This window comes from Lathyrus oleraceus, chromosome 1 (assembly GCF_024323335.1).
Source record: "Lathyrus oleraceus cultivar Zhongwan6 chromosome 1, CAAS_Psat_ZW6_1.0, whole genome shotgun sequence".
In the NCBI taxonomy this organism is placed as follows: domain Eukaryota; kingdom Viridiplantae; phylum Streptophyta; class Magnoliopsida; order Fabales; family Fabaceae; genus Lathyrus; species Lathyrus oleraceus.
In genome coordinates, this window is record NC_066579.1 from 261713336 (window position 1) to 261733503 (window position 20168).

Here is a 20168-nt window from a genome sequence, read left to right on the forward strand (position 1 = left end):
ACCTCCAACATTAAAGTTGTATATATTTTCAAGATGATCAATTTAGACTCAAATTTTGAATCATTTGGATTTTCCATGAAAACGTTATGGGCATTTGAAGTTAGGCACTTTTTCAAATTCAATGACTTAGGTCCAATGTGACCTATAATGTTTTGTATTATCAAGGCACAGTTGAGGCATAGTTGAATTAGGGTTTCCTTGGGAAACAATCCTCAAGCCCTTTAGGCTATCTTGATCAAATTGGAAAATTGAGATACTTGGGAGACATATATGATGATTAGTAACTTTGTGGACCATTTTCATGCTTGTTCTCATCTTCATCTAGCCACTTCATTGGGCTTAGGAGCCTCCTAGGAGCATTGGAGCACATGATCACTTGAGCTTCAAAACAAAAAGAGTTAGTGACATATTTTTGTGCTTTTGGTTAGTAATAAAAATAAGAAAAGAAACTATATATTATACAAGCATGCTTGGTGTCCTCAAACCACTCACACAAGTCCCACCCTAGGGTTAAGGAGCCAAACATGCTATGATCCTTGAGGCAATGCACTAAGCAATGATATGATGCCATGAGGGATCTTAGGGTCAAAATTAGGGTCTTACAGAACCCTACATTGGAATTGGTTTTCAGATAGGCTATATTAACTTCAGATTGTTTGGAGCTGAGTACACCTTCAATCATAAGGAGTTTGCTTAGTTACTTGGTTTTCAGTATGGCCTTGATATTATGCCTGAAATCCCTTTAGGCTATTTTATGCAGGATGAGATAGACAAATTCTGGAGTGATATCATAGAAGGAGGGAGCCCTGACTCTTCTACCCAACTGTCCAACAAAATCCATAACCCAACCTTCCGATACTTCCAGATGATCCTAGCTCACACTTTCCTTGGAAAGAGTGATATTGATACCCATGTTAGTGCTAAAGAAATCCTTTTCCTATTTTGTATCACCAAATCACGCCTTGTAGCCTCTGGAAATTTCCTGATTGACAACTTTAACCTTACAACCAACTCTTTTGAAGGACTTATTCATGTAGGAGGAACTGTGTCCTATATAACATCTACCCTAGGTATTGGCAGAAAATTAGTTCACCCGGCTTTTTTCTGTGGCTACACCCTGATGGATGCTACCTTCTGTTTAGACCGTGTCCTTATGAGGAGAGACTTTTTTAACCCGAACCAATATAAGCTCCTGATCAATCATGAAACCATTCATTACTTTACTTTACCTGATTCCGCGAAGACTAATGTCCATGACAAAGCAAATTAGACATATACCTTAGAAGGACAAGATGAGACACCTGATGTACCTAGATCCCCTCCAGTACCAGAATACCATCCCTTGACACCATCAGATAAGATCACAATGCTTTCTAATAATTTTGATCTGCAAAGACGCGACATTCACACTGAGCTTATTGAGTTACGTAGAGAACTGGTCATCCTTCGCCAGGAGGTTACTGACCTTAACTTGCAGTTAGAGGTATCTGATGCTACTCAAACCACGGAAGCCGATTGCCTATACGAGGAAATCGGCGCTCTCTATCACCAGCTAGAAGAGGCACGGGACTCCGGTAGCATTGAGGAACCATCGACGCACTAAGGACTATGTTTTTCAGCTTTTATCGTTTTATTTATTCCGCATATTCAGACATATATCTATATCTATTTCCTAATTTCTAGATTTATTTTATTTCCGCATAGATTTATCTTTCTCAGTTTTTCCTTATGATATTATCTCATCATATAATATCATTTCTTTTATGTTTCTATTTTATTGTTTCCTTAAATTATTTTATTTTGTTTTATTTTATTATGTTGAAAAATTAATTATATCATGCATGTACAAATGCAAGAAAGAAGAACATATTAGAAGATGTTGTGCATACCCCCAAAATGACTCAAAACCACAAAGCCCAAGTCCAATCTCAACTCAATCCACTATTTTTTGACGGGTGCGTGGGCCGAACCGGCTGACCACGACCCGTTTTACCAACCTTAATTATATCACAATAACTTACGATTCGTGTAACTACAAGATTTCAAAATATCAAGTTATCTTGTTTCTCTATTTTCAACATGAAAACTTATAGTACTTTTTTTATTAAACTTCCCTTTAGTTTTAGAGTTTTCTCCCTTATCAAAATAATTAAAATAAAATGTTCATTCACACTCCATAATAAAAGGATTAAAAGTCAAAGAAAAGGAAATAAATTCAATTAAAGCCTCAAATCACATAAAAAAGAAATAAAAGCATGGTACATATTAAAGGTTATTTAAGTAAGTGTTGGGAAGTAATAAGATGAAAAAAAATTATTTATTGAAATGAAAACAATGATATATTATCATATAATATGTTCTTTATCAAGTTCCATGAGTTTGACGATACCAAGTGAAGTAGAAGTGTCAAATTATCATGCACAAAATTGTAAATAAATGTGTTATGTGAGAGTATTATGTATAACGTGAAAGTGAACTTGTGACTTTTAAAAAGTGTGATAAATGTTAACATATGCATATGTGATTATCTGAATGTGTTCGTACTATTTCCTATTAGAACTTTTAGAACTCGATTATTCACCTTTATAATTTACTCGTGTTTGTGCGATTGCGATGACTTAAACATACCACAAGCAACAACTGAGTAGTATTGGATTACTTATTCTACGTTGATGTTATTGAATACTTATGACATGACTTGCATGTCAAGTATTCACATTTATGTTTGGAGTTTTGTACCATCACATTGATAAGGAATTTCGATTTATTGTTTGTTAAGCTATTTTCTAGATCTGTTACGTTGTTACATTGATCATTTGGAAGAGCGATCTCATGCGTTAGAATATTCATTTTGAATGATTAATTAATAATTTTAAATTTTAAAATATAATGTGTATGTGAAAGTATTATTGGCACTTTAAGCTCACATTGTTAAAAATGAATTTAAGAAACTATTTACCGCATAAGGTGTGTCAGAAAAAGAGAAATACAAGAGTCACTGCGAACTTTATAGTGAATCGAGAAAACAACGTGTAAACCAAACATACAAGAAAAAATTAATTTGGATCCAAAAGTTCCAAACACTAATGAGGATGAGTGCACCATTGATGATAATCAAAATTAAAGCCTTTCACATGAGATTTAACCAACCTAGACAAAAAGTTTAATATTCTCAATCAATTATATATCAATATGATATTGGCTAAAAAAGTTTACATTATTAATCCTTTTTCAAATAATCCAAATAGTTATCGACCAAATAACATACAACTTTTCACAAAAAAAACACAACCACACAAAAAGAAACCACCAAATTGATTAACATAAGTTAGTGCTTCATTTGATAGAGCATAATGAACTTATAACCAGGATAAACTAAACTTTTTCAAAGGATATACATTCAAAGAATGAATGAATAAACAACTATATTACTTCACCACCATGCATATAAAAATGATAATTAACACGCTGATGTAGATCTTCCTTTGTTGGAGACCTGTTATTTAAATAACACCAAGCAAATAAATAGACCTTTAAGAGAACACTTTTATTCCACATAATTTTGTACTCACAGATACTATCACCACCAATAACTTCAACACTTCTTAGCAGTATATATATGCTTCCTTGACCGGGTAAGAACCACCGAGTTGTTTTGGTACCAATCATCATCAATATTATAATGTAGTGAAATGTTAGCTTCCAAAGACCTACACTTCATAACTAGACCCTTTTTTAGAGGAACAAATGTCTTTTATAACCCTCACTGGCATCCCAAGGTCCCCTCACACATACAAACCACATATCAACAACACACACTCTTAATTAAATGACATGTTAAATAATCCAAATAATTCATCTCTTAAGACATCACTCTTAATCCAAAGATCATGCCAAAAAGATGTATTGAGACTGTTTTCTAACACCTTAATTAACTTATTAACAAACCACTATGAAAAAGCGACCTCCAACCATCAATCATTTGAATATATTTTCATAAAATGAAACTCTCCTCATCCCTTTTACCATCCCACTGTAATCTAATTTATATTTGTATGACAACATCTTAAACCATAAATTTCTCGAACCCGCGCTTAACCCATATATCATTTACCTAGATAAACTAAATTAAAAGATTGTAAGTCTCACATTTCTAACCCATAATTTTCTTTTGATAATCTCATGTTGTTCCATTTTATTAAGTGCACTTTTTAAACATCTTCAATGCCTTGTAAAAAAATAAAAAGAAGACTCAATTTAAGAAGTGGAACCTCAAAAGTTTTGAAGAAAGAAAGACATTTAATAATTCAATCAAAATAAATTTCGAGAGAACTGAGCAACCACCCAGGAACAAATTATGCAACTTTCAAACCAATAATTATCTAAAAATTCTCTCAATAATATATTTCTAAAAAGAAAGTCTTAAAGGATTTCCACTTATCGGTAACCTCAAATATTTAAAGGTAAGAAATCAACTTGTAATTCAATATATTAACAACGTCCTAAATCCAAGAATTTTGCACATTTACACTAACAAGACTTTTTTTTTTGTATAGAAGTTCACCTTAAGGCTAGATATCAATATCATTAATAAATACATTTTCAAACCGTTTTAGGGTTTCACAAGTCCAACAAGAGAATTTAGCAAGTAAATTCATTACAATACTTTTTATTCATCGTTGTTGTTAAAGGGTAAACTTTGATGATTAAATAAAGTTGTAAAAATTTATGTTTTATAAATATAAACTAGATGTCTACGAGTTCAAAATGTCTCCCTTAAATTTTGAAAATAACATGTTGTTTGCTCGTAAAAAAAGTATATAAAATAATGTGTGAATACTTAAATGTTTTTTAAGTTGGTTAAGGTGATAATTGACCTAACACTCAATCTATGCGAAAAATATTTTAATATTTTCATATAAGTATTTTTCTTAACGGGTCCTGCATTTGTTTGTGATGAAAAACTCACTATTGAGTGCATTTTACAAGACTTAACCACAACCATTCTATAACAAACTTAATATAATTTAAGGTTATTTAGATGTCTAGTTAGGAGAATGAGATAACAAAAAGATATAGAAAAATCAATGATAGAATGATTGAGATAAGTATTGCATTACTCATTACTTTTTTATAAAGGAAATGAAACCCATCATTTTAAAGACGAGTTTGATCTAGAAAGTATAATAAAATGGTTGCAAGAGTTTAATTTTTTTTAAATCAATGCTATGAAAAAATACGTTAAAGACATATTTTTCTATTACATTTACTAAGGGAAAAGAAAAATTAACTTAAAATACTATATCAAAAAGCAAATTTTTTACTTAAATAATCTAGTTTTTAAAAAAAAATCCAAAATAACCCACATTTCATATTATCTATTTTCATTATATTGCAAACATGGTCTGTCTTCGTTGCATCTATGGAAAAGTGATTTATTCGAGAGACAAGCCTCTGATGGAGATGCTCTTCTAGAACATCTGTCGTTTCGAGCAACTACAGAGGGAGTTGGTTCGTTGGTTAGACGAAAATATACCTGAAGGCGAAAAAATTAGAAGTATTGAGAGATACGGTGCTGTACATGGATGAATGCGAGTTAAAACTGATAAGGATGCTAGAGAAATGATGTTTGGACCAAATGATATCAGTTTGATTGTTGTAATCAGTTAGAAATGTTGTTTTTAAATGTTGGGGTTAAGTATTTTTATCTGTTTTGATATCAGTTGTACATGTTGTTTATTCTGACCTGTTCGGTTTTAAGTGTGTTTAAGTTGGAGTGATGTTTGTTGTTAACCTTGTTGTAATAAAAAGTTATTAATATATCAAAATTAAATGTTACAAAAATTAAAGTAGGTACTAAATTATGATGCAGAGGTTGCTCCGACATTGAGACATTTTTTCTTATTGTGTCCGGGTTGACGATATATACTACATAATCTTATCATATCATCAGTCGTATCCATTTCTGTTATAATACATGTGCTATTTGGCCGTCCTTTTTTCTTTCTTCGCATCTCATCGTTGTGCCAAACTATGTCCCCTTGATATGGAGGCCAATATTTATCCATTGCTAGCACTGAGAAGCTTTCATTATAGACATTCATGACGCTAATGACCTTGTAAACATCAGATAGATGGTTGTAAGCGTCCTGACGAGTATGTGTGTATGCCGCAATGACATGGGAGCAAGGAATACGGAAGGCCTGAAACTTGCCATAGCCGCACTAACTTCTGTTTAGTCTGACATCATAGGATAAATTTGGCCTCCCCTCATCGTGGTCCATTATTTCATGTACACTAAAATGACTAAGGAAGAAACCCCAACCACCAGCGATTTCACCTTCAACCACAACAAATGCAATGGGAAAGACATTATTATTGTCGTTTTGTGCAACACCATAAGAAAAATGCCACTGTATTTTCCGTATAACCATGTTCCATCAATTTGAATAATAGGTTTGGTACATACCATGTCTTAACTGACGCTGTGATGCCAACCGAAGAAAAATCAACTCGTAATTATATGGCTTGGTACATATCAGTTGGATTTGAGTTCCTCGCCGAGGATATGTACATATACGACACACGCCATGTAACTTACACACAAGAAGGTTCAACATCTAACCCCAACAACATTGCCAGATCGGTTACTCACAACCCCATACCCATCAAAAGTTTCGGCCTATAAACAGACAAACATACGATTTTAACATGCCAAACACCCAACCACAATACCAAGAGCATACCCCGTACCACCACCAACAAGTAGATCATCATCAAGACACCCAACATTGCTATGCACCGAACACATCACCCTACCATAGTCGCCTTAGCCAAAACACTTAGCGATCATTTAACACCAATAATCCCTTCTCCTACTATAGCCAAAAAGCTCAAACATCACAAAACCAAAACATGCAACAACCATATGCCTATCAAATGCCACAACAATCATTTCAACCTTTCCTCGACACATCATTCACACCAATGTCACCTTTCAATCGTCTTGGTTGCCCTCCAATAACTCAAACACAACCCAACTACTCTAGCATGAGTCACAAACTCAGCTATGGTGGTAGCGCTTCATTGCATACACAAGACTACACGAATTTATCTGAATATCTTAGGGAATGTCCTGCAGATGATGGTGATGTTCCTGGACCCTCAAACCTCAAAGATCTGAGGTGAATCATCAACATGGGTTAGGACCACGCGTCTGGGTAGCTACGGGATGTGGTACCAGAGGTCGGTTAGGTCATCCCGGTCAACGACATTAGTTTTTTTGGTATTCGTATATAAACGCATATTAATATTAATACCAATTGGTCCGATTTCAACTTTTATATAAAATATACATTATTTAAAAAAAATACACAGCACACATAGGTGTCAGACCAATTAGCGTCTTCTCTTAAACCTAACACATATGCGCAATTTGATTGACAACACTAAGTGCATAGACCAATCTAATTGGCGTCACCTCTTTAATGTAGAGAATATACGCCAATTCACCTTACATCAGTTCTTCAAAATGGTTTATTTTGAAAAATTATCTAAGATGTGTATTATGGAATTTTCTTTTTAAAATAATAAGTTATTTGAGTAAATTTTTTTCAAAATGTCCACAAAAATTATAATAACTATATTGATATAGATTAATTGAATATCAACCGTATCTGACCAATAATCTTAACATTATTTTCAATTTTTTTTCTTATATTTGTTATCTAATTTTTCTTTTCTTTTTATGGGTTCTATATTTGTAGGTGAAAAAAAATTACTTATTAAATAGATATTATTTAATTTTTAATTATTTTAAATTCTGACTCTCATAATTATTAATAAATGTATATTGATATTGAATCTTAAAATGATATAATCTTTTAATTCCATCTTTCACTAAGGAAATCAGAATAACATACAACAAAAAAAATGAAAATTTTCAATTTTTTTTTCATAAATATCTAAAAAAATATTTTTTCCGTACTATAAATCATCAAAAGAAATCTAATTCTTATTGTTAAATTTTAAATTAATTTATCTTGTTCAAAAAATATACTTTTTTATTTATTATTATTATTATTATATTATTATTATCTATTTTTAGAGTAAATACAAATAGACAATTTGCTACTAATATACGATGAAGCAAATACGCGTGCAAAGATTTTTCTCTCAAAGTCAAAAAAACCAAACTTCATCTCTCTACAAAAACAAAAAAGACGATTTTCTCCCTCAAATTAAAAAATCTAAACCAATAAAAAATCGCCACGTACACAATCCCCATAGCGTAAAACTACGAATCTATCACCGACTAAGCTACAGAGTAACACATTCGACACGTGCCCTAGTTTCAACCGGCTATAGCCGGTAACACGAAGTCATAAACAGGTTAAAAACAGTCCTACCCTTTCTTTTCATTTCCACTAGCTACTATATCTCTCTCTCTCTAACATTGCATCTCTCTTCTCTCAACACTGTTTCTTTTTATTAATTAATTCTTTTTTTTTTGTTTAGATTTTTCTAATTTCATTTCCAGAAAGTGACGTTTCGCTTTTTCTCAGCTCGCGGTTTGGATGTGAGTTAGCTCCAAAACAATTCTGTTTCATGTTTTTCATGTTTTCAATAATTGCTGCCTGATCATGGTAAATGTTTGTTCATTATTTTTTTTTTTGGTTTTTAGTGCTTTTTTGGTGATGAGTTCAAAGTTTACATTTTTGAGTTGGTTGGTTATTTGAATTGTTACTTTTTGTTATTAGATTTTAGGATTGTTATGAGTTTGGATGTGTATTGGGAATGGTAATTAAGTTATTGTTTGATTTTTTGGATTTGGTATTTGATTTTGGGTTTTAGGGTTTTGAATGTGTGAATTCAGAGAGTTGTATTTCAATATTTCAATAATTAGGGGTTGTTGAATGAAATTATTTGACTGTGATTTTACTTTATTTGAAAGGGTGGTTATTTTGTTTGTATGCTTTTAAAAAATGTATGTTTGATTCTAAATTAGGTATGGAGAACATTTTATTTGGGTCAATTGGTTTTAGCTTAACTTTCTTTTGTGATAATGAATGTGTACTTTTTGTGTTTTGTTTGATCTGTATATAGTTGAGATAGATTTGAGATGAAAATTGTAATTTTTGAGAATTTGGTTGTACATGTGTTTGTAGGTTTGTCAGAAAGGTTGTATTACTGCGGTGAAGATCTTAGAGAAAGGAGTGATAATCGGTGTTTAATACTAAATCTGCGCCTGTTATATTGGACTTGTCTATTGTTTGAGTATATTTTAGTTACTGGTTAAGTTAAGCCTGGCTTTCGATAGCTACCTTGATTCGAGTCACCAAGGGGGCATACCTCCCATGGCACCTTCTCGGGTGGCAGGAGGTTTAGCCCAATCTTCATCGAGTTCTGGAATTTTCTTTCAAGGAGAGGGACAATCGCATAATTTAGTTAACTCTCACTTGAGCTCGTCTTTAGTTAACTCATCTAACACTGTACCTGGAACTGGTCACTCCAACCTTGGTCCAGTTCCCGGGGATATGAACAATGCAATTTTGAACAGTGTTGCAAACTCGGCACCAAGTGTTGGAGCTAGTTCTTTAGTCACGGATGCGAATTCTGCACTCTCTGGTGACCGCCATATGCAAAGAAGTGCAAGCATTAATGGAGACTCGTATTTAAGATTACCTGCTTCGCCATTGTCATTCACATCGAATAATATTAGTATTTCTGGGTCACCTGCAATGGATGGTTCCTCAGTAGTACAGCAGAATTCTCATCAAGATCAGAATGCTCATCAATTGCAGCAGAATCAACAGAAGCTGCAGGGTGCTTCAAGTTCTATGCATTTGCCTGCTTCTCAAACTGGATCGTCTTCGCACCAAATGGGTGCACAAGTTGCAGGATCTTTCATTCAAGATCCAAATAGTATATCCCACTTGCTGAAAAAGCGTAGGCTGGATATCAAACCAGATGATATAATGCAGCAACAGGTAATACAACAGCTTCTTCAGAGACAAGACCCCACACAGTTCCAAGGCCGTAATCCACAGTTACAGGCTATGTTTCAGCAACAGCATAGGCTTAAGCAACAACAAATCTTTCAGTCATTGCCCCAGGCCCAGCGGATGCAATTGATACAGCAACAACAACAGCAGCAGCAGCAGCAGCAGCAAATGCAGAGGCAGCAAATACAACAGCAAATGATGCAGCCCTCGGCTGGTGTGAAGCGTCCATATGATGGTGGTGTTGGAGGCGTATGTGCCCGTCGATTGATGCAGTATCTCTATCATCAAAGACAGCGACCAAGCGTGAGTTTTGTTTATTTGCTGCATGCGAACACCTGTCTACGTGATTTCTGTTGTGTATGCGGCAGCTATGTTTTATGATTTGTCGATGTTCAGATCTGTTCAAATCTGTTTGAGATGCGATATATTATGTGTTTATGTTAAGTTTTGTTTCAAGTATAAGCCCTTCTATTTAAGGCATTTGAATTAATTAGTGTATTTTATCTCAACACATTTTTAATGTTTTGGTACTTCTGAACACCTTGATTGGTTACATAACCAAACTTCAATTGATCGATCTGTTTTCTCAGGATAATAGTATTGCATATTGGAGAAAGTTTGTGGCTGAGTATTACTCTCCTCGTGCAAAGCAACGATGGTGTTTGGCATTATATAGTAATTCTGGACACCATACAGCTGGTGTTTTACCGCAAGCAACTACAGTTAGTTTTTTCACTTATCTACTTCGTATATCCTGTTCTATGAATGGAATGCTGCTGCAATATTTTTTAATGATAAATATTGCATTAAAAGTTTTAATAGGTTGGATTAGGTTATCATCATGTAAACTGTAGGCAGCTTCTAAGAATGAGTTATGCCAAAAATTATGGATTTTGCATAGTCAGTTTTTTCTTCCCGTTTTTCTCCTCTAGTCTGTTGGTACCATAGCCCTTGACGTGTTGATAATCTGACCTTGATATTTCTTTCTTCAGCATGCTTGGCACTGTGACATATGTGGAGCTAAATCTGGAAGAAGGGGATTTGGTAAAGAACTCAACATATATTATATTATTCTTTCTAACTGTGATTATGGATATTTTTTCGTTCATACCTGTAACTAGATTTCTTAGAATGTTTCTTTGTTTATGATAATGCTAATCTAATAATGTGCATGATGGATTTGTTTAACAGAGGCAACTTTTGATATACTACCCAGACTTAACGTAGTAAAATTTGATGGTGGCGTGATCGATGAACTTTTGTTTTTGGACTTGCCACGGGAAATAAGATTTGCGTCTGGTTTGATGATGTTAGAATATACAAAAGCAGTTCAAGAGTGTGTGTACGAGCAACTTCGTGTTGTTCGTGAGGGTCAACTTCGTATTGTGTTTACTCAAGACCTAAAGGTTATAGATCTTTATTGTATCTGAATATATTCACTGTTTGAATCTTTTGTTTGTACTGACCACTGAAATTCTTGATAATTTGCACAGATATTTTCTTGGGATTTCTGTGTAAGGCGCCATGAAGAACTTCTTCCTCGAAAGTTAGTTGCCCCACAGGTATTTGATTCTGCATGCCATGTCGTGTGTAAGACAGTGCAAGTTAACTAGATATCTCTGTTAAGTAGTTCTCAATTTGTCACCTCTTTCTGTGTCATGTGCTATTAGATTCATATTCTTGTTGAAACTGTGCACTACAAGATTCAAAATGAACTAAGAACCATTCTCGATTGTTCCAAACATTTTTGTGATCCTCTAACTATTTTGAATTTTTCCTTGAGGTGTGAAAGTGCTATAACACTAACTACATGATTATATCTATATAATTGGAATGGTAGTGTAGAGGTACTATTTTGGAGTATAGCTCTTACTGTTTTTTAACTTCTTACAGGTCAACCAATTAGTTCAGGTAGCTCAAAAATGCCAAAGTACAATTTCTGAAAGTGGGTCAGACGGGGTTTCTCAGCATGACTTGCAATCAAACAGCAACATGTAAGTTAACATTTTTTTTTATAGCATATGCAAACGTGTTTGTAGTCATACAGGGTCAACTAATAGGAATATCGAATTTTAGTGTTACCTGTATTAGTGCATACATTGTCTTCTGTAAATGAAATAAATCATTATAATCAACCTAACTAATCATTTTCTCATGGAGCGCTCACAACCCAGATCTGACTCTTTTTATGAGAATCTATGAACTAAAGTTAAGGTAATGTTTCTTTTACATCAGGGTCCTAACTGCTGGGCGTCAGCTTGCGAAGAGTTTGGAGCTACAATCACTAAATGACTTGGGCTTTTCAAAAAGATTTGTGAGAACTTTGCAGGTAAACTGTTAAATTATATTTCACAGTTTCTGTAGTATTGAAAAACAGTGAAACCGTAATTCTTTATTTATAATATTTAATCAAAACCTTCTTTTCTTGGCCTTATTGTTTTTACAGATTTCTGAGGTTTGCAATAACATGAAAGATCTAATTGATATCAGTTCTGATCAAGATATCGGAGCAATTGGTAATTCTTGTTGTTTTTATTATATTTATTAACATACACTCTTGGGTTGAATTCATATCATCTTTATCAAATATTGGTTCATTATTTTAATTTTAGGTGTCTGGATTCTTTATTTGGAATAGCCTCTATTGTTTCCTTGTTTACTAACCATATATATATGCCTGCAGAGAGTTTAAAAAATTATTCACAATTTTCAAGCGCGTCAAAGCACCAGATGCAAAAGATGCAGGAGTTGGAACAGGCAGCAAATGTTCAAGGTCTCCCATCTGATCGAAATACACTTAATAAGCTGATGGCATTGAATCCTGGAGCAAACAATCATATAACCAATAATCACAATATGGGCAATCGGGGTGCTTTGACTGGGCCATCACAAGCTGCTTTGGCAATGTCCAGTTATCAGAATATTCTCATGCGGCAAAACTCGATGAATTCAAGTCCTAGCTCACTTCATCGAGAAGGTTCCCCTTTCAATAACCCGAACCAAAGTCCTTCATCAGCTTCTTTGCAAGGTGCTGGTGCTGCTGCTATAATCCCCGGCTCTATGCAGAATTCGCCTCACAACAGTAGTGGTGGTTTCTCAAATCAACATATATCCGCACAGCAGCGGCAACAGCAGCAACAGCAGCAACAACACCTTCAACAACGCTCGTTAAGTGTGAATAATTTACCTCAACAAAATCACTCACAAGGATCTCAAGGAAATCAATCACTGCAACATCAGATGATCCAGCAGCTACTGCAAGATATGTCAAATAACAATGGCGGGGGAGTGCAACAACAGTCTCATAGTGGACCCACCAATGGGAATAATATGGCAAAGAATAATTTGGGTTTTGTGGGTCAAACTCCACCCACAAGCGGAGGAGGCGGCGGCTCTTCCAGCGGTCCAGCAAATAACGGACCTGTTTCAAGGAGTAATAGCTTCAAAGCAGCTTCAAACAGTGATTCGTCTGCAGCAGCTGGTGGAGGAAGCAACACTGGATTCAACCAGAGATCATCTGACATGCCGCCTCAGAATCTTGCATTGCAAGACATGGCTTCGGATTTTGCCAATGATTTTGCGGATAACCCCTTCTTTAACAGTGATCTAGATGATAACATGGGTTTTAACTGGAAGACATGACCGAGTCAAGTTGTGAGTGTAATTGGAATTTCTTGTTCAATTGTTTTATCTTATTATAATATTATCTTTGTACAGATGATGATACTCTAAACAGTTTCTGCCTTATTTTTCTTGTTTTCTTTCTTGATGGAATTTGTGATGACTCTTACTCAAGTAGGTGGGTGTTGTAGAGAGATTTTATTTGAGGGTTGCTTTTTTTCCTGGCCTGCAAGTGTAATCTACAACTAGTATTTTAACCCGTGCAGCACACGGAGAGATAATTGTTGCTTGGTTGTATACGTATTGCATTTTCATATTGAAAAAGTTAGTGGTGTAGACATCAAATCAAATTTTGTGTAATTTATAATATCTAATTGTAACTGTTTAAGTTTGTGAGTATTTACTTTTTTTTATTTTACAAAAATGACAGGAGTGTAGATTATGGGAACTGAATTTAACTAGTTAGGGCATCTATGGATAAACATCTTATGCACCTATCAGAATCTGGTGGCCGGAGTTTTAGCCGGTGTGCTGTTGGGTGGAGAATCCCCGTGACTTTTGTTTTAGTGATGTTGGGTTTTTCTCGCTGTAGTTTGTTTTATCTTTTTCTATTCTGTTGTCCTTTGGGAGATTTTTGTTTTTTTTACTTATGGTACCAGATTAACTTTCATACTGTTTTGAGATTGGATTTTTTATCATCTCTCTATTTATATATTATTTTGCCATTTAAAAATAATGTCAAAAAAAGAAGTTGATTTAGTCTAATTTTTGAATATTTTTATTATGAAATTCAAACCAAGTCAATGAGTTTTTCAGATACCAAACCCAAATCATGAAATCTGTTCAATTAGATTGATATTTTCACAATTTTAAGAAACTTAACATTAAAATTAAAAAAAAAAAACTTTTTTAAAACACTAAAATTCTTTATACAGTAGCATTAATAATATAGTTTGAAAAATAAGAAAATAGGAAAAACATACATGAATAAAACTTTTTTTCAAAGTAGCATTAATAATATAGTTTGAAAAATAAGAAAATAGGATATACACTATACAATAATTTTTTAGTAATAAACTAATCACCGACCGTATATTTTGTGTATTTTAGTTATTTTAATAATATAGTAGACTTACGTTTTTATTGAACGAAAATATAAGATTATCTTTTTACAGAACATGTCTAAACTCTTGTAAAATTGAATTAATAAAGATTGAGTTTAATTTTTCATTAGAATCAAATATAAAAGAATTTAATTCATTTATTTAATTCAATTTAAATTTAGAGATATTTATTAAAGATGAATCTAATTGTCATCCATACAAATAAAAGATAACAAAAAACAACAACATGAGAGAAATAAATATATAAAATGCATTAAATCCTTCTTCTCTCATACTTATTATTATATCCTATGGAGTAATATATTCAAATTTATTCTAAAAATATATTTTAATTTTTATTTATTTAAGTATGGATGTGATTCATTTACAAAAAGATAGTGTGTATATGAGGTGTGTTCAAAAATACATTTTTAAATTTTATATACATTTTTGATTTTTAATAAGAATGTCTGAGCACCACTAAAAATAGTAATGTTCAAGTAAAAAAAATAACCTTTTTACACCATTCACACATTTTGACCCTTTTTAAAATTTTAGATAAATTCTTGCATTTCTATGTTGCCAACTACACTAATTACAAATTTCTCTATTGCCAACTACACTTATTATCGTAGATTTGGAATTTTTGTATATATGTAGTTGAATGTTCACCATATTTCCCAAATGCAAAAAAGAAATCTTGTTAGTTTTAAACTGTCCTTCTATAAAAAAAACATTTGTTTTTTTTGTCATATAATTAATTTTAAAATAGTTAAGCGATTAGGCAAAACACACATCATCATTAAATATATTTTAAAATTATTACACTATCGATACGTTTTTTATTTTTTTTAAATTTTAATTTTCATGTATTTCTAGGATATATACGGTATATTATTTATTTTAAAAAAATGTGGCACGATTATTCACTTTTTGCAAAGATATATTACGAAATGCGGAAATAATTCCGGGGATGTTGCTATGGAAACATATTCACGTATATTCTAAAATGCATAATTTTTACATAAGTGTGTGAACTAACATTTTTTTAAGAAAAAATATTTTTGTTTAGGTATGTGTCCTCGCATTTTTCAAAAAATATATATTAGAACAAAATTAGTTTGTATCATATTTTTTGAATTTTGATGATAACAAAGTATTCAAAGAATAATTAAGTATATTAATATTTATTCAAGTGTGCAAGATCATAGACTAAAATTTCAAGAATAATATAAGTTTTGGTTCTAACAATGAACATCTAAAGTGAAGCTTAAAAATCAGAATCTGAAGGATCAGAAGTCAACTTCTGAAGATCAGACTTTGAAGAGATCAACGTCTGAAGACCAGAGTCAGAAGAAGTTAGTCTCTGAAGACCAGATTTTGAAGAAGTATGCCTCTGCTGATCAGAACCTGAAGACTAATCAAAGCTCAAAGACCAATGTGACTCTGATGGGTCACTGTCAGACTCTGAGTCTACTTTGTCTTCTTTTGATCACATGAAGACCTAAGTTTTTTCTCATAGAGTTAGCTGGGATGCAACTGATAATTCCTTTTGTAGCAAAGGGATTTCAAACAAGCTTTCAACGAAATTAACCAGGGATTTCTTACCTTTGTATATTATATGTTCTTCTTGAGTTGTATTTTGTTTACACCTCTGATTGTATATCAAATGTATTACCCCAAACAATCTTTTATCGATTAGGTAGATTATTAGAAGTCTCTTACTTAGTGTTTGAGCATTTGAAGTCTCTTGCTTGTTGTCACACCCCATAATTTGCCCTACCTATCTTCATTTCATCTGGCTCATGACTGATACCCCAATTATTCATTCTTAGGATCGTTCATCTGTACTTGCATCTACATGTAATATTAATGGTTCAAAGGACTCCTATTGTTTGTGATACAAGATATTGAGTTATGCCAAAGATGTTATTAATCTTCATGGATTAAGGTTCTTGTCATGTGCACTTATGAAACAAGCTTTTGGGGCCATTGTGTTGTAGTTGACTTTTTGGCCAAAGTCAACTTTGAATGTTGACTTTTCTTGATCTAAGTTTTGGAATCCCTAATTATGTTCAAGGCATATTGGTTGTATTAGTACAGATCATGAACAAGAGGATTTGGAAGCTATTCCCATAAGGTTGACTTTTGGTCAATAAAGTCAACCATGGAAGGTTGACTTTTTGTTGACTAAGTCTTATGAGGTTTTATATGTTAGCTATGGATGAGCTATTGATCTTTTAATTAAAGCATATCGAATTGGATTCAAAGTGTAAAGATTCAAAATTCAAATTGTACAAAATGGAGGGAAAAAGTTTCATTACTTGGAGCATATGTTATAAAGTCATACATCAACGATACAAAATCAAAATTCAAGTGCAAAATACATTACAAAAGTCAGAAATGAAGATTACACATTTTTTTTAGTTTGACCTACATGTTACTTTTGGTCAAACAGTTGACCAAAGTAAAACTTAACCCTAGACCTATTTTTCTTCATCCTTATGACTTTACATTTTGCCTACAAGTCTTCATTTCCATTCCAAACCCCATGTCCACCAAGCTTGTACTTTGTTTATGTCATATGACCAAAGCTTAGCGTTGCCATGGCCAAGCTTCATTCCTTGTCCAAGAAATGCATTCAACCTTATAACAACCATGCAACACAAACCAATATGTTACGATATCATAACATACCACAATGCTCATAAAAGCTCACATGTGCCAAGTCTCAAGAAATGCAATGCACACAATATCATAACTATCACGACAGTTAGCAATCAAACAATGACAAAAGGTCCAAACAGTTATCGTGAACCTAATGCATAACTATCCAAACACCAATTTTCGCCAAGTCCAATCCTATACACAGTACCATAACATAACATACATAACTCAACACACACATCCAATTATCATTGCATACTAATCCACACACACACACACACACACACACACACTCACTCACATAAACACATAGGTCATGTACATATCAAATCACATACCACAAAGCAATGCACATCACAAAACACATTCAATCAAAGACTATATGTCATGACAGTTCCCATCCTCATGCATACCATGAACCAAAAGCAGTGCATCATCAAAAATTATATCATATAAATACATACATTACCAAGTCAGTAGATATACACATACATAATTGTAGAAGAATTGCCATCCAAGGCGCAGCGGAATTTAAAAATTTCTCCATTTAGTGATCCTTACGAATGGGCATGATCAGTGATAGAATCGTTACCTCTTGTGGCGATTCAAACCTTTGGTGCAGATTTCTGATAATGATCAAAACCTTTGATACAGATCCACGGGGCGATCACGAACGTTGAACGATGACAACGTCTCTACTCAGTCCACACGAACGGATTCCTTCAATCGCAGTGCTAGCTGTTATGAATGAAGGCTTTGAGTGAGAGAGAGATACGAAATTCCAACTCTTCAGTTGTGTTTTCTGTCTCAGTTAGTTACAATGCTTCTACCCAAGGGGTTCTATTTATAGAACCACTTGTGTGGGCTTCAAGCCAAAAAGCCCACTTAAGTGCATTTTGGCCCATATCTCATAAAATGCCAAAATCACTTAAGTATTTGGTACCTTACCATATTTCGTATTCTACTTAAGTACACCGTACCTTACGATGTTCCTTAATTATTCTATCTCTCATCAATCCGTCCTTTGTGTGTGACCCTATAGGTTTTCGCGGCGTTGACAATTATATTAAATCACGCATTTAACATAATAAACAGTGAGCGGTATCTAGCAACACATCACTGCTACCCAAGTCACGAAAATGTCATGTGATCTGACAAAACCTCCTGTGATAATAATTATGTGTATAATTACCCCTTTGCCCTTATGTCTATATTGAACACAATGTATAGACCGTGTCATCCTTGTCCAGTTCAATATTGGGCCCATAGACATTTATCCTGTTACGCAGGATGGGCAAATTCCATCTAGGACACTCATGTCCCTCAACATGCTTTGTGGAGTACCCATAAACTGTCTTTATGGTTATCCAGTTACGGACAACGTTGGATCAGCAACAAAGCACTCGACTCTACATCTAGGATCCATAGTGGTTTCAGGTCGAAGAGTGGTATACATTATTATCACCATGAGAATAACTTATGACACTTTGCATAACTTTCTATATAGTATTCTCACAGCGGGTCAATCCGGTATAAATATTACTCCTAATATTCATACCTATGTTTAAGACTTGATAACTCTTTATCCATGATCCATGAGATGTGATCATCAGTCTACAAACATAATAGTCTTAATGCTTTAATGTTATCCCACTTCACACTAAAGCTCGACTACGGATACTTTAAGAATAATGTCCTTATGTTTAATGTGTTCTCATGATTAAGTCACACTTAATACATTAAACGGACTATCTATTCCATGGACTTTATTAATCAACCATAATAAAGAAAATGCCTTTAAATAATTCGATACAAGTACCAAAAGTATTGGCCTCTAGGGCTTACACCAACAATAATATCCCAACAATACTACTCATCCTACATAATCATTTCACAATCCAAAATAAACCATGCCCTAACTTAAGCCTACCATTATGATTCAAACAATGCCATTCAAATATGTAGCTCAGCATACATATAATGCACACCTAAAGCTACTTTTCCCTAACAACTCGCATAGCAAAATTCATCATGCATACATCACCACAAGAAATCCAAACTTGTTATTTAACTGTCATAGTAACTTGTTAGCAAAATTAACCAACTAATTATCAACTCAGTTGGCAAAAAACACTACCCTAGCTTCAACTATTATCTAACTAACCAATTCAGTCATAAGCCAATAACCACCTGCCCTAACTGACCAAGTTAGTCGCTAACTTAACCCTAAAACTAAGAGTTAGCAAGCTAACACTTTAACCACCATTTACCTTGTAACTAACACAAATTGTTAACCAACCTAACAACAACTAACTAACTTCCAACTAATGAACCCATTGCCACGTGTGCTAAGCCAATTACCAAACCACCCCTAAGTTCAAATTTCCCTTTAAACACACTAAATTACTTTCAAAATCACAACTAACTTCTAAAACCCAAACAAACACACTTCTATTCTCTTTTTTACACTGATTTCAGTTGAAAACAAACACAAATCATCCAATTTTTCTTCACTCAACTAACACACAACCCTGACTAATTCATCAATGACTTTCCACCCTTTATAAACCCCAACCTAGGATCACCATCTAAGGGTCATAATTGATCAAATCCTAACTATTTGTAACCACCCTTCCCTCTAAATCTCATCTTCATTCCATCTATATAAAGCTTACTCTCATTGCTTTATCAACAATCATAATCTACCCTAAAGAAACTCTTCCAGTTTCACTACTCAAACCTCATAAATTCTCACTAGGTCTCTCCCTCTCCA

The 20168-nt window shown here is 33.6% G+C and overlaps 1 protein-coding gene across 3 annotated transcripts; it reads left to right on the forward strand.

Annotated features, from left to right (window-relative positions):
* Positions 1-8413: 8413 nt before the first annotated feature.
* On the forward strand, positions 8414-14311 carry LOC127130052 (probable transcriptional regulator SLK2). 3 transcript variants are annotated; one of them, XM_051059139.1, is made up of 11 exons: positions 8420-8645; positions 9168-10307; positions 10595-10726; positions 10997-11048; positions 11196-11410; positions 11498-11566; positions 11898-11998; positions 12240-12333; positions 12451-12520; positions 12688-13658; positions 14056-14311. In XM_051059139.1, the coding sequence occupies exons 2-10, from the start codon at positions 9357-9359 to the stop codon at positions 13644-13646; spliced, it is 2643 nt and encodes an 880-aa protein (XP_050915096.1). In that variant the 5' UTR covers positions 8420-8645; positions 9168-9356; the 3' UTR covers positions 13647-13658; positions 14056-14311. The 3 variants fall into 3 exon arrangements, with proteins under 3 accessions (XP_050915091.1, XP_050915096.1, XP_050915085.1); XM_051059134.1 differs by lacking the exon at positions 14056-14311 and having other exon boundaries at positions 8414-8578; positions 12688-13924; XM_051059128.1 differs by lacking the exon at positions 14056-14311 and having other exon boundaries at positions 12688-13924.
* The last annotated feature ends 5857 nt before the right edge of the window (positions 14312-20168 follow it).

Coding starts and splice junctions, on each gene's coding strand:
- LOC127130052 (XM_051059134.1), top strand. CDS start 9,357: ATGGCACCTTCTCGGGTGGCAGGAGGTTTAGCCCAATCTTCATCGAGT. Junction 11,411..11,497: donor TGTTTACTCAAGACCTAAAG/GTTATAGATCTT, acceptor TAATTTGCACAG/ATATTTTCTTGGGATTTCTG. Junction 11,567..11,897: donor GAAAGTTAGTTGCCCCACAG/GTATTTGATTCT, acceptor AACTTCTTACAG/GTCAACCAATTAGTTCAGGT.